Source organism: Panthera onca, chromosome A1 (assembly GCF_046562875.1).
Source record: "Panthera onca isolate mPanOnc1 chromosome A1, mPanOnc1 haplotype 2, whole genome shotgun sequence".
Lineage (NCBI taxonomy): Eukaryota > Metazoa > Chordata > Mammalia > Carnivora > Felidae > Panthera > Panthera onca.
In genome coordinates, this window is record NC_138339.1 from 75,262,043 (window position 1) to 75,277,219 (window position 15,177).

At 36.6% G+C, this 15,177-nt stretch overlaps 1 protein-coding gene across 2 annotated transcripts in view; it reads left to right on the plus strand.

Moving 5' to 3' along the window:
• The window catches only part of LOC132681113 (uncharacterized), a 123,268-nt gene that overhangs the window by 37,807 nt on the left and 70,284 nt on the right, over positions 1-15,177 (plus strand). For both annotated transcript variants that reach the window (XM_060635250.2, XM_078447637.1), the window contains exon 6: positions 3,830-3,931. In XM_060635250.2, the coding sequence (XP_060491233.1) occupies positions 3,830-3,931 (102 nt within the window). The remainder of the gene's footprint in view (positions 1-3,829; positions 3,932-15,177) is intronic.

A 15,177-nucleotide genomic window follows, 5' to 3' on the forward strand; every position in this document is an offset into this window, starting at 1 on the left:
ATAATATATACATATCACATAAGGAAAACAAAATGTTTAAATGTTGTGAGTTTCATGGTACCATTAGTTGGACTGAATTTCACGAATGTGGCAATTGTTCCTTCTTATTGTGACTAAGACTTGATATGTTATCAGATGCTTACGTTTTCAACTATATGATATTTAGAGATCTATATAAGACAATGGAGATTCGAAGGAAAAGTGAGCTGAATGCAAATGAATAATTTTTAACTGAAAAATACCTTTATTAACCTAATGGCATTTTAAGATACTGCAATACTAATTTATATCTACCAGCATGTATTTTTGGGAATAAATTTTACACTTAAAAAAAAAATCCATCTTTATCCCCTAAAAAAAGCTCTTCTGTAAGTTGGAGATACAGATAAAGGTTTGCATCACTATCAAGTATATTGAGGGAACAACAAGAAAATTTTAGAGTATTTTTTAATATATGAGGGGTGTTATGTTTATGGAAATATTTACCTTTCATTTGAAGTTTGACATCTAACAAGATGATTCCAAGGAAGTGTGTGATTTGAAGGGATAACATACTTGAAGATGTGCCCACAAAGTCTCTGAAAAGACAATGACATTCATTTGTGGCTTTTCAGCAACTATGTAGCACTCAGATTATCCACCAGACAGTGGCAGGGGAAACCCAGACTGTAAATCTTAAAATGTGAGAAAATTATCTTCAGAATGGGAGGGGAACATACTGCAAAACATTTTGATTGTCTCAAGTCTCCCACAGGAGAATGCAACAGTTGAGTTCACCATTTAAAAACTTCATTGAATTGTTTATACTTTCACATACATTATTGACATTCAATTTGCTTGACTGAAGAAAAAAAAAAGCCCTATCACCACAGCCTTGAAAGCTGTACCCATCTTAACAGTCTCATGTAATACAAAAACAAAACAACAAGTGTGATTTGATTTGAACCAACACAATAAAAATATTCCATTAAGCAAATATCTGTTGGATAATCAATCTGTCAAAAGCAGAAGACAGTATCAAAAGGGTAACCTAGAGGGAGCAAGATGATTCAACAAGAGGGGATGTTAGAAATGATTTCTACAGAGGTCAGAAATAGTATTTCTGATTTTCTTTCTGCCCTGATTGGCTACCAGCCTGTTGCAGATTGTGAAAATATTCATCTCTGTGTCCTTGAATTTCTCATTTCTGTCCCTTAAATTATACTGAGATCCTGTAAATGGCAAATAGAAACAGTGATATGCAATGACTGCCAAAAGGAAATTAACCAAGTGATGGAGAGCCTCCCAGGAGCATAGACTAGAGCAGAGGACAGTTTTAGGGCTGGGATACACTAGTACTTTCCCAGCAATTTTGGCATGCTTTTCCTGATACTGTTCTCAACAGCAGAAGAACAGTGTATTTTCTTCAGACATTTTGGAAAAATAAACATTCCTTCAGGAATTCATACAAAGAGACTTTATCCTTCCTCTCTTTAAATGTTTGCCAATTTTGGCAGCCAGTGTCTAGCATGGAAAGTCTAGGAAAAAAAGTCTCTTGTCTGTCTTTAACATTACATTCCTAACACAAAGGAAAACACCTGGACAAATAATAGATATTCAGTAAATGTTTGTGAATGAATAACTTCTACTACTGGGCTACAATGGATCATTAAAGACAGAGATGTTTGTTTCCTTGTTTTTAGCAGATATTTTTGTTCCCTACCTGACCTAGGAGAAGGTCACATGCAAAAGCATCTGGACAGAATGCTAACTTTTTACTGTATTCGTCAAATTCTCATAGGAAATTTGAAAAAAAAAAACAACCCAATGATTTACCTCATAATATGAGAGAAAATTTAATACAGTAATGGCAAATCTCTTACAGACTCTGTAATCAGAAATCTTTAAACTGTAATGTAAGTTTATAATAATAGTATCTCCAAAGATCAGGGACTCACCTACCCCAATTGTCTGTCAGATGGTGAGGAAGAGATTCCTCACCAAGTGGAAAGCTGGAGTAAGGTCTTTTCCCACTCAAAATATAATTGTTAAATCAGTCATTTGAAATTCTTAAGCATTCCTTTGACCTCTCTATTGCTTATAATTCTATCCAATTGCCATTTAGGCATTCTGTAATAGCCTTTGAATATGTATCTAAAAAGGATGCAACTCTGCAGAGAAATGTCCTTGATCTCCAATCCAGATGAAGATCTAAAACTACCTGAGACATGAGAAGTGAAATACAAAAATACCAAATGAAGGATTGGAAAGAAGCAGCAAAATGTATTACCCATAAATTCTAATGTATTCCTATTTTTTTAATAAAAAGGGATTCTATCAAATTATAGCTTTAAGGTATGAATTTGCCTTCCTTATTAATAGATGAGTATTTTTATTTTATAATTAATTACCTGACTTCTTCTCCAGAGACTTAACAATGGGCCTATTATTAATAACTTACTTATGGAGCTCAGAGAGGTTATCATTATACTTTATTAGGATTTGCTCTTTATCATTTTTAGATATTAACATGTATAGATAACATGTCATCCAATAAAGTATACCACAAGTATAATTTCTGGGGACAGATTAATAATCCCAGTATTATGTTACTAGTTCTTTCTGGTAAACCTGACCATAAATACAACCACTCAATATTCTGAAGGCTTTTGTTTATCATTCTTCTTTGGTAAATTTGTCAGCACTTAAAAAATGGACCTTCTGAAATCACTTATGTCCTTCAGATGTTTTCAGTTTTGTATTCGAGCATGATTCAGGGGTATTTTTTTTCTAAATAAAAACAAGATGTAAATATACCATAAAAGACAAAATTCTGTGTGTCCACATCTCCCATTAGGTAGATTGACCCTCCACAAAAGGGACAGTCCCACAGAGACATTTTCTGCCTGATAATCCTGCCCTTTGTCACCTCTGAAGAGTAACAGCCCAAAGAGTTATGAGCAGAGATATTTTCAACCTGTGAGATTCTCACTTTCAGGAATTTGAACTGGGAAGATGCCCTTACTATACTAAGCACAGAAGTTAAAATGTCTTGAGGTAGAGAGAAGTCAAGAGGGCCCATGAGTGAGCTGAAGATATGAATAAGCCAAACTCATTAGTACACAGAAGCTATGAAACACACACACACACACACACACACACACACACACACACACACACACGAGCATGTACACACAGATCTCTATACAGAAAAGACACTGTGAAGGTAGCAGGAAGAAAAGAGAGAAGATACATGGAAAAGAAGACTGAGAAGTAACAGGGCCACATTAATAAATGATCATTAGACTCATGTAAAAGTCCATGAACTCTTACTGTGAAGTCTCTGGAACTTTCCACCATCAATACAGCACAACCTTACAGTTACAATATCTGCAAAGCCCACCCAGCTGTTCCCATTTTTTTCTGAGAAACTCAATTGTTCAGGCTTTCCTGGGCTCCTGTAAGACTTAAATGTACATCTAAGGATTCAGTTTTCCTATTTTCATGTATAACCTTGTAACAAATGTCTTATTGTTTATGGATCTGAGTGACTCAGACCTGTAAGGCTCAGCTGCCTTTTGGGAGTCATGCTGCCTTGGGGTGGTGAGCATTGCCCCTCACTCACCATGTGACTCAGATAAGTTGTTTAACTTCTCTGTACCTCAGTTTCCTCCTCTATATAAAAAAACCTGATATAAATATTAAATTAGATAATACTAGTAAGTGCTTAGAACATTTTTATTTGGCCTGATATATAATAAACAAGCAATAAATCCTAGCTACTTTCGTAATCATATTTGTGGTATCTAAAGAGTAACTCAAAAGAATGCCTTCTTTGTTTCCTCTTTAGTTCGAGAGCGAACCGTGAGGCTGTTCAAAGGGACTGGTGATTATCCCTGGGGATTCCGAATTCAATTCTCCAAACCAATCGTGGTAACTGAAGTGGATGCTAGTAAGTTGTCTCACTATAGCAGCTTTAATTCAGATCATAACAACTATCTCAGACCTCACACAATAAATAGCCTTCGATATCATAGTCCCATAAAGCACACACATGCAATAGAAGCAATTTCTAAGTCTCAGTCTATCAAAAACTCATGATTGAAAGTGCTCACATCATGATCAAATACTTTTTAAAAGACCATGCTTTCCTGATGGAACATGCTCCTCTGGTAGACATATGGCATCGGTCTCCCCACAAAGAAGAGCCCTATCCGTACCTGTGGAAAGAGGGTTTAGGCTCTGGAGACAAGGATCTTATGAGTAGTCATCCCGTATTTAATAGTTTCTAGGAGGAGTTCCATTCCCCCTACATTATTTCCGTTACAACTTCTCAGCTTTCCTTATTTCCTAACAAGCAAATTAGAAATTTGTAGATGCCTGATGAAAGTTAGATCCTTTGCTCCCTGATCTATGTAACATGAGAATAATCTGAGATCAATGCTTTGAAAAAATTAGAGCCAGAAGACTAAGATTGGCAGGAACAGAAGATAAAGATATCTACACCCAGCTTGTTGTATTAGGGGAGGCATAATAAAGTTCTCACAGAGGGAGGTCCAGGGCCACTAGAGGGTTTCTGAATTACATTACAGTCCCCATCTGGTCTATGAATTCACCAAGGTCAGAAACTATTTTTTCCATCATTTTATTCTCATTACTTTGTGCAGAGTGTCTTAAAGGTAACAGAGTAGATGCTCCAAAAATGTTTATCGATTGACTCCAAGAACCTTAGGGATAAAGGCTGGGGCAGCATGGGGCAGAGAAGAAGGGAGGAGAACCATCCAGCAGGACTATAACCCTTCCTGCTTTGCCCTGGTGCCATAATCCCTTCTGTGATGCCATTATCACCCAAGGTCACATTTTGTTTTCCTTTTCTTGTCAACATTCAGGTGTTCCTTCATTGTATACTCTGATTCCCCTAGGAATGTGCTCTCCTATCTGCAAAGAAGTGGATGACTACTCAGCTCTGGTAAAGGCCAGAGGAGTGACATCTCAGTGATGTCGGAGTGACATCCGAGAGGATGAAATAGTTGCCTCTTAGCCCAGCATTCCACAGTCCTGGGCAACACCAGTGGGTAGGAAACAGTGTGCCCAGACAGCCATATATTTTTCATATGAACAAGATTTTCCAATCAGTTCTCAAGAAATATTGAGTATCTATGTATAATGTGAGATAATTCCTAGTGCAAAAACAAGGAAGTTTTATAGTTTTAAACCCTTACCAAAGAAATTTCTTTGTATGAGTTACCACTTATGCCAGGTGATCAATGGCATAGATTTTGTACAATGCAGAGGATTAGTATGCTTTAAGCAAGAAGGGACCAACTTAGTAGTAAGCAACTTGGATATCTATTACACATTCACTGATGTTTTTAAAGAAGTAAATTTACTTGCTTATTTACAATATCAAGGTAGAAACAAAATTTACTTTAAATATAAAAGCCATCATATTCATTGGATTCCTATTATGAGCAGGGTATTTTATATATGTCCTCCCATGCAATCTATACAACAGAAGTTGAAACTTGATATGATCACTTGCATTTAGCACATGAATATATTAAGGCTCAAACTGGTTAAGCAACTTGCCTAAAGGTACACGTCTGTATCATGACAACTCCAGGATTCAGATCTCAGAATTTCTACCCCTGGAAACAAAGTTCTTCCCCTATGACAGATATCTGTTCAGACCCTCTGTTGCAACTAATAAAGAAATCTGACTGCAAATGGTTTAAGCAATGAAGGGGTTGATTGACTCACAGAAGTTGAAAGTTCTGAGATAGCGTGGGTATTTGATTTGTTTCCGTAGCTCAATTTCATCAAAGGTATGAATTCTTTGACCCCAATTTCCTTGGTGTTACAAGCTTCCCATTTGGATTCAAAATGATCTCAGCGGTTCTAACTTTTTCATGGCACATCAGAATCATAAAGATAGAGGGGATGCGCTTCAACCCTAAATGTCCTCAGTTTTCTGTGTACGCTAGGGAATGCTATGAGCTGTTTCACTTAAGCCAAAGGCAAGGCAATTGGCTTTGCCTGACTGAGTTGCTAGGAAACCAGGGCCCACCCTGGACTTGAGAGTGGAATAATGCTTCCTTACCTACCCCAAGCCACCCATAATGGAGAAGATGTTAGAGGACCTCAATGAAGTCTACAACCACTCGGCCTCAAGTCCTACTGACACAGTGACAGTCTGCCCCCAGTGAGTGATAAACAAGTCACACAAACCAAGGAAACCTTAACTACTGCACACAAAGCTGATGTTTTGTCTCTTCTTGATGTATTATTTCTTTCTAATCACATTCTTTAAAAACCCTGTTATTCTTATCAAAGAATATTTCATGACTTGATTTGACCTACTTCATTCCCAACTGTTGAAAAAGGTATTCAATACCTTAAAAATCACATCAACTCTTAGCGACACTGACATTATCTCCAACACCTGTTTATGGCTGAGTAGGATTCATTCAGTGTATTACATAAAATAACTTTTTCTCAATATTCTCCACTAAGCTTACCTTATAAGGTAGAAGAATGGGGTAGACCCATTCTTCACTGCTCTGGGTGAGTTCTGGGATTGATCTTAATTTTTTATAGTCTTAGACAATAAAAGCACTGTTGTTTTGTCATTCTAAGTCCATATAATAATCATAGAACTACAGGTTAGTCTAGTAATCAAAATTCTTGCATTTTTTACCAATTTAGAATAAATTGCCTGAGACTGCCTCAGGCTTACAAGCATAGATGATCTTCTTCACTATTTCTCATCTCTGTTTTCTATTCATCAGAAATATCACCTTTACACTTCCAAATGTACTCAAATCTTTTACCTATTCCTCCTGTCCTTCTTTTCCACCTTAAGGTCAATTTTTCCACCTTTTCATGGCTTTCAAAAACATTAGCAAATTGGGAGTTGATGCAAATTTCTTTAAGGTAATAAAAGGAGTTCCTTTTTCTCAGATCCTATAATCTGAGAAATAGACACCAGTACCAAAATACAGGTGCAAAAGACTGGAGGAAATCACTATGATAGACAAAAGAAAGAGAGCATAAGTAAGCAGAAAAGACTTCTTAAGGCTCCACAATGGTGGTCTGGCACCTGAGAGAGGACACGGAGAAGGAATCAGGATTATGTAGTTAGATCCTCCAATGGCAGTGCAGCTCTGAGAAATTCTGAGGCAGTCTGATAAGAAGACCCAGAGCAAAGAGTGTTCATTGGAGAAGTCAGGAGGTGGCCAGAAGCAGCCTGGCTCTAGTACCCACTCCAAATTCAGTCACTGGCTGTAATCAGGGACTTTCTGGTGAGAATGTAACCTCTGTGTGAGGCGAGGCTATCAGAAAGTGTGGCAAGTGAAGGGTTTCAATTACAATCCTCACCGCAGATTCTCTTAAAGGTATGTATATGTGGGCAGTGTAGACCTAAGACCTCCATACAGGGTAGGGAGTAAAAAGCCCATAGAAAGAAAAAAAGGCAAATCAATAGGAATAATTCTAATAAAGGTATAATGAATACTATTTTCAAAAATAATATAGAAAGAAATTAAAGAACACCTAAATTAGTGGCAGGAAAAACATATGTATCATTTGTAAGTCTTGATATTTAAAGAGGTCAATTCTTCCTTAAATTGATCTAGAGACGGAATCCCAAGTAAATTCTAGTAGAGTACCTGCTTTTGTTTTATTGGTAAAAATTTTTTCAATGAGATTCTAAAATATTTATAGAAAAGCAAAGGGCCAAGTTATTAGCTGAATATTCTTTCATTCAGGGAAAAGCCTTTTTATTCTGTAATTAGATATTAAAATGCAAATGCATGGATATATTTTTACTTTTCTACTTTGATGTGAATGAATTTCCATTGGAGTTTACTTATTTTTCAATTAAAGTTCAATCAGTTAATCAAATATATAAATTATTATTTAGCAAATAATTCCCTAATGATTGGGGAGAGAAGGGGTTTTACCCAAATGTTGGTGGAATTTGGGGACAGAAGGGTAGACCCCAAACAAGTGGGGAAAGAGCAGACGAGAATGGAGTCAATAGAACCCAGGTGGCCAAAGATAAAAACTGCAAATGTTGCCAGGTCAACCTCGCTTGGCCCCTTAGAGCCCTTCAAAGTGACAAGAACCAAAAACGATTGTGGGCTTAATAATTTCTGTACAGACACGAAGACAGGCAACTTTTTACCATCAAGTGGCTTCTGAGCTTTTACTATATTTTTAAAAGACATCTGGCTTAGAGGAAATAAATGTTTATTCATAGGGAATGTATTCAAGAATGTTTCACATTTTCCCTCTCTCCTTCTTTCTCTCCATCTTCTCTTTCCCCTTCCCTCACCTCCTCTTTCTACCTCTGACTTCACAAGGTTAGTGGTACAGACGTAAAATTCATAAGGAAAATAAAAATGACTACCCTTTAAAAATCAAACAGGTCCAACTTGGTAAGTTTAGTTAGATTTTTGCCAAATACCCAAAACTCTTCATGCCTGTGTTTCTAGATAAAATAACTAAATGCAGTTTAACAAAATGTTATGATTTCTTTACTTACTGATACCTTTGTAACTGTTAAAGTGATACATAGTTAAGTGTATCTCATCCATTCAAATGTGAAACAAATCAAAATGTTTGCATTGCGTGTGACTTTGTATTTAGGAGGTCCTGAGGTTTTATAATAGGAAAAGCTGAAGGATCTCTACTGTAGCAGAAATGGTACAATACATAGTTAACCTAGGATTTTATTCAACATCACAAAGTGCTGCCCTGGCAGGGATTCATGTAGCTGCTGAGTCTACTTCTCTTTTTTTAAAATCTATTCCTCAATGCTGAAGAGCAACCTCTGAAATCCATTGTCTAGTCAAAACTGCTAAATGAGGGGTTGAAGGACTTTAAAATTACACGTATTTTCAGCACTTCTGAAAATCTCATTCACACCACAAAACATTGTTCTGGATGCACTAGAGAGGCTTAATTACACACTGAAGATAAAAAGATAAAGCAGGGAGACCTGTAGGTGGGATGGAAATGATTATCCATAACTATACAGAGAGGGAGTTTGCTGGTAGCTTACATAACTAATTGCCAACACCCGGCTGGCATTTGCATGAACATTTTCTATGAAAGCTTAAATGCTTATGAGATCTGTTGGCATAAACAAAAGAAACAGATGTTCCAACTTTGATACCAAGCAAACTTGAAAAGAAAACTATACATTTAGGGATGGGAAAACCATAGAGGAAATTATGGATAGGCCCATCTTTCTGGAAGTTCTAGAATTTAAAATGCTACTGTTATAGTGCAATTTTTTTTAATTAAAGGACAAGCCCCCTTTTAATTATAAGTTTTTCAGATTCTGCATTATATGTAAATATGCATCTAAGGATGGAGTAGCTCAGCATTTAACTCTTTCCAACAAACACAAAACCATGCAGTCAAGTATACAGTTAAGGAAAAATACGTAGAAAGTCATGGTCTTGCTTTCCTACCACCTCAATCCTTCCTGTACAACGTAGGATATATATACTTCCATCTGCTCCAAAGAACAGCCTGAGGTAGAGTTACCTACTTTGACATATCTTCCTCCTCCAAGAAGTCCCACAGCCTCAACCTCTCACCATATTAATAATGGGAAAATTTGCAGGCTGCATTGCAAAATACAGGATCATAGTTAATGCAATGTGTAACTGAAGCTCAAAGCATTCAAATGAGCCGTCAGTAGAATAACACTGCAGAAATAATTTTCTACCAACAAGGATCATTTTTATTCCCAAAACTAAATAATACAAAGATAAATAACACAAGGTACAAAGGATTTCAGTAGAGATTCTCTAAAGAGGATAGTCAATAAGCACACTCACAAAAAAATGTTCAGTATCAGTAGTCATCAGTGAAATGAAAAGGAAAACCATAGTGAAATACCACTCCATACCTACTAAGATGGCTATAGTAAAAAGTCAAAAATACCAAGTATTGGCAAAAATGTGGAGAAATCCATAGCACTCATACAATGCTGATGGGAATGTAAATGATATAGATACTTTGGAAAACAGTCTGTCCATTCCTCAAAAGGTTAAACACAGAGTTACCATTTGACCCAGCAATTCCACTCCTAGGTATATATGTGAGACAAATGAAAACATGTGTCCACAAAAAAAAAAAACAAAAACAAAAACAAAAACAAAAAAAAACTCGTGCACAAATTTTCATGGCAGCATTATTTATCCAGAAAGTGAAAACACAAATTCCCATCCACTGATGAATGGGTAAACAAAAGGTACTGTGCCCTTACAATAAAATGTTTATTCATTGATTCAAAGAAATATAGTACATGGTACATGGATGGATCTTGAAAATAAGTGATTGCCATGTGAATGATGCCAAACACAAAAGAATATTGTATAGTTTCATTTATATGAAATGTCCACAACAGGCAAGACTATAGAGACACAAAATCGATTAATGGTTGCCTGGAGCTGAGAGGTTGGGGGAAACAGAGTAACAGCTATGGTAATGGGAGTTTCTAAGGTAACAAATGATCTAAAATTAGACTGTGGTGATGGATGCACAACTCCATGAATACACTAAAAACCATTTAATTTTACACTTTAAATGGGTGAAATATAAGGTCTGTGAATTTTAACTTAATAAAGTTGTCAGAAAATTAATCGTTGGGATGCCCAGGTGGCTCAGTCAGTTAAGCGTCTGACTTCAGCTCAGGTCATGATCTCATGGGGTTTGTGGGTTAGAGCCCCTCATCGGGCTCTGTGCTGACAGCTCAGAGCCTGGAACCTGCTTCGGATTCTGTGTCTCCCTCTCTCTCTGCCCCTCCCCCGCTCGCACTCTGTCTCTGTGTTTCTATCAAAAATAAATATTATAAAACCGATTAAAAACATGATTTGTTTCCACACTGATGGATAATTTAAATTAAAAAAAAAATTGTTTGCTTGGGATAGAAGACTTGTTACCAAACACCTGAGATTATCTATCAGTTAGCATGCACTGATCAGCACCAAGATCTCAAACATGTATCTTCCACTTCTATCACACTCCTTAAAATTCTCTAATTATCACTTAACATTCCCATATTCAGATTCAATCACTTTCCCTCTATCCTTGTTCTTGGCTTCTCAGACAGCCTAGAATTTACAGTGCTATCATGGCGGTTATTTCTGTGCTGTCACTATGAATGACCATTCTCTCCATCTTGAAATTCTTCTCCTGCTCCTACTTACCTTACACTCTTGCTTCTATGCTCCTAGGATCCACCTGCACCTTCTTTGTATTCCTCTCTGGCTCTTCTTTATTCTTCAAGATTTTATCCTCAATGTTCTTTATTCTTCTCCTTACATGTGTCCCTTTGGTTATAAATTCTAAATCAATTTCTCAGGCCTTTCTCATATCCTAGGTATCAAAGATATTTTCCTACCAGCTCAATGAACATTTTCAATTTTTTCTTCCATGACTATCTCAGTACATCTAAAAGCAAACACATACATTCAGCCAACTTTTTTAAAGCCCCTGCCATGTGCCAGAGATTATTAGGTATGGAAAGTACCTAATTAATTTTAATTTTTTTAATGTTTATTTATTTTTGAGAGAGAGACACAGCACGAGCAGGGGAGGGGCAGAGAGAGAGAGAGAGAGAGACAGACAGACAGACAGACACAGAATCTGAAGCAGGCTCCAGGCTCTGAGCTGTCAGCACAGAGCCCGACTGGGGCTGGAACCCATCAACTGTGAGATCATGACCCGAGCCAAAGATTGACACCCAACTGACTCAGCCACCCAGGCACCCCAGGAGGTACCTATCTGAATATGAATATATATATATATGTATATGTATATGTATATATATATATATATATATATATATATATATATATGAACAAAGAAACAAACAATTTCACTTATCTCTGAGGTGCTTATACTCCATTAGGGGTAGAAAGGCAGATATGCAAATAAGTGCAATAAAGAGTTTTAGGTCCCACAACAGCATGTTACACCTTCCATTCATGTCCAGTTCCTGTGTCCAGAGTCACATTGCAGACCTGTATCAATTCTGATAATATCCTTGCTGATATGCTTATCTTCATCCTTTCCCATTCTAAATCAATCTTCTAAAAACCACTGCATACATATTTTCTGCTCACAAACTTTTGATGGATCTCTATTGGTGAAATATCAAGTACAAATTGATCTTCACATCCAAGACCTGTACAAACTGGCCATCTTTCCAATCTTCCACACTCACCCTACCCACCCACACTTCTGCTCTAGTTGCTCCGAGTCATTAACTTCTTGGCATGTCATAAAACCTTCTCATGCACCTTTGCTCAGAAAACTTTGCCTTCATGGAGTGCCAACTGTTTGAGGTTATGCTAGTTTTAGCGACAAAAAAATATTAACGGCTTAAGATAATAAAGGCTCATTAGTCACTCACTAATGTGGACTAATGTCCAATGTGGATGTTCTTGGTTGGAGGGCGACTTTGTCCCCTGTAATGTTTTCATATACAAGCTTATTTGTTCTTGATTGTAGCCTAACCTAGGGCACTGAGGCATCTGCATCTCGCAGGAAGATAGGAAAAGAATATGAAAGGTGGTCCATGGGACGTTTTTATGAGCCAGGCTCCTAAGTGGCACCCACCACTTCTATTCACATTTTAGTGGCTAAAACCCTATCATTTTCCCCACCCAGCTACAAGAGATCCTGAGAAAAGTTGTCCAACTGTGATCCCAGATAGAAGAGGAATTAGGTTTGTGAATACCCAGCAGCCTTTGCCACCATGTTCTCTTTATTATTCCCCCTTAAGGATAACCTATTTATTCATTAAGGTCAAGACAAAATTCCACTTCCTTTGGAAAGCATCTCTTAACCAGTCTGATGGAAGTGAGAATTCCCTTTTCTGAAATTTCCCAATACCTATTATCTTTGTTACTTATTTTACACTTGCCACTTACTGTATTGCAAAGTTACTTTTCTTTTTGATTATACATGTCTTAACTTCTGCAATGTAATTCTAACTTTCTCAAAGATACAAGTTTTAGGTCATCCACTCATTCATTCACTATGTATTTATCAGAAGATATATAGGTATATAGGAGACATCATATATGGTTACCACAGGGAGTACAAAAATTGGCAAGAAGATATTTCTGGACATATATTGTCCTTTTGGAATTCAGTTCAGAAGGCATTGCCATAAACAAGTCCTTTGAGTCCTTTAAGACTATGGAGGAAATTTAATTCAAATGGTCAACCATACCATGAGACTTTATTATAAGGATGATGTTATGTAAATTAAGGATATATCAATTATTACTTTTGACTTAACTTTCCTACATTGATTGACTATTGCTTATCCAAGCACAGAATACCTCCCCCCACTATCATAAATAGACTTAGACAAGCTATAGTCATTGCTCAAAATATTCAAAGTCATGTTACCTCACCAATTGAGTCATGCTTTAAGATTAAAAGTCTTCAAGGAGGTTTATGACAGCCTAATATTGCTGCATGATGCTCTGCAAGTCTATGAGCTTGCACCCAGCACTCAGATCAAAGAGAGGGGAAGGGAAAATGTTGCTATGGCTACTGTCAGAGAAATTGCTACCAATGTTTTCTTCTAGGATTTTTATGATTTCAGGTCTCACATTTAGGTCCTTATTCCATTTTGATTTTATTTTTGTGTGTAGTCTAAGAAAGTGGTGCAGTTTTACTCTTTTGCACATAGCTGTCCAGTTGGTGTCCAGCTGTCCAGTTCCCTACACCAGTTGGTGAAGAGACTTTTTCCCATTGCATATTCTTTCCTCCTCTATTGAAATCAATTGCACATATAATTGTGGGTTTCTAATTTCTGGGTCTTCTGTTCTTTTGATCTATGTGTCTACCTCTGTGCCAGTACCACACTGTTTTGATAAGTATAGTTTTGTAATATAATTTGAAGTCCGGAATTATGATACCTCCAGCTTTTCTTTTCCTTTTTAAGATTGCTTTGGCTATTCGTGGTCCTATTTGGTTCCATACAGTTTAGGATTGTTTGTTCTAACTCTGTGAAGAAATGCTATTGGTATTTTGATATGGGTTTCATTAAATATATAGATTCCTTTGGGTAGTATAGACATTTCAACAATATTTGTTCTTCCAATCCATGAACATGGAATGCCTTTCCATTACTTTGTGTCCTCTTCAATATCTTTAATCAGTTTTTTTATAGTTTTCAGAATATGGATCTTTTACCCTTTGGTTAGGTTTATTCCTAGGTATTTTACTATTTTTGGTGCAATTGTAAATGGGATTGCTTTCTTAATTTCACTTTCTGCTGCATCATTATTAGTGTATAGAAATGCAACAGATTTCTGTACAATGATTTTGTATCCCACTACTTTACTAAATTCATTTACCAGTTCTAGTAGTTTTTTGGTGGAGTCTTTAGGATTTTCTATATGAAGTATTATGTCATCTACAAATAGTGAAGGTTTTACTTCTTATGAATTTGGATGCCTTTTATTCCTTTTTCTTGTGGCAAAATGATACAATGGGAAAAAGATAATCTCGTCAACAAATGGTGTTGGAAAACTAGACAGCTACATGCAGAAGAGTAAAACTGGACCACTTTCTCACACCATACACAAAAATAAACTCAAAATGGATTAAGGACCTAAATGTGAGACCTGAAACCAAAAAAATCCTAGAAGCAAGCATAGTCAGTAATTTCTCTAACATCAACCAGAGCAACATTTTCTAGATATCTCTCCTGCGGCAAGGGAAATAAAAGCAAAAATAAACTATTTTCTGCACAGCAAAGGTAACAATCAACAAAGCTAAAAGTTAACCTACTTATGGAAGAAGATATTTGCAAATGACATATCCGATAAAAGGTTAGTATCTAAAATCTATAGAGAACGGATTCAACTCAACACCAAAAAAACAAATAATCTAGTTAAAAATAGGCAGAAGACATGAACAGACATTTCTCCAAACAAGATATACAAATGGCCAGACACATGAAAAGATGTTCAACATAATTCATCATCAGAGAAATGCAAATCAAAACCGTGATGAGATACCACCTCACACCTGTCAGAATGGCTAACGTCAAAAACACAAGAAACAACAAGTGTTGGCAAAGATGTGGAGAAAAAAGAACCTTCTTGTACTGTTGGTGGGAATGCAAACTGGTGCAGCCACTGTGGAAAACAGTAT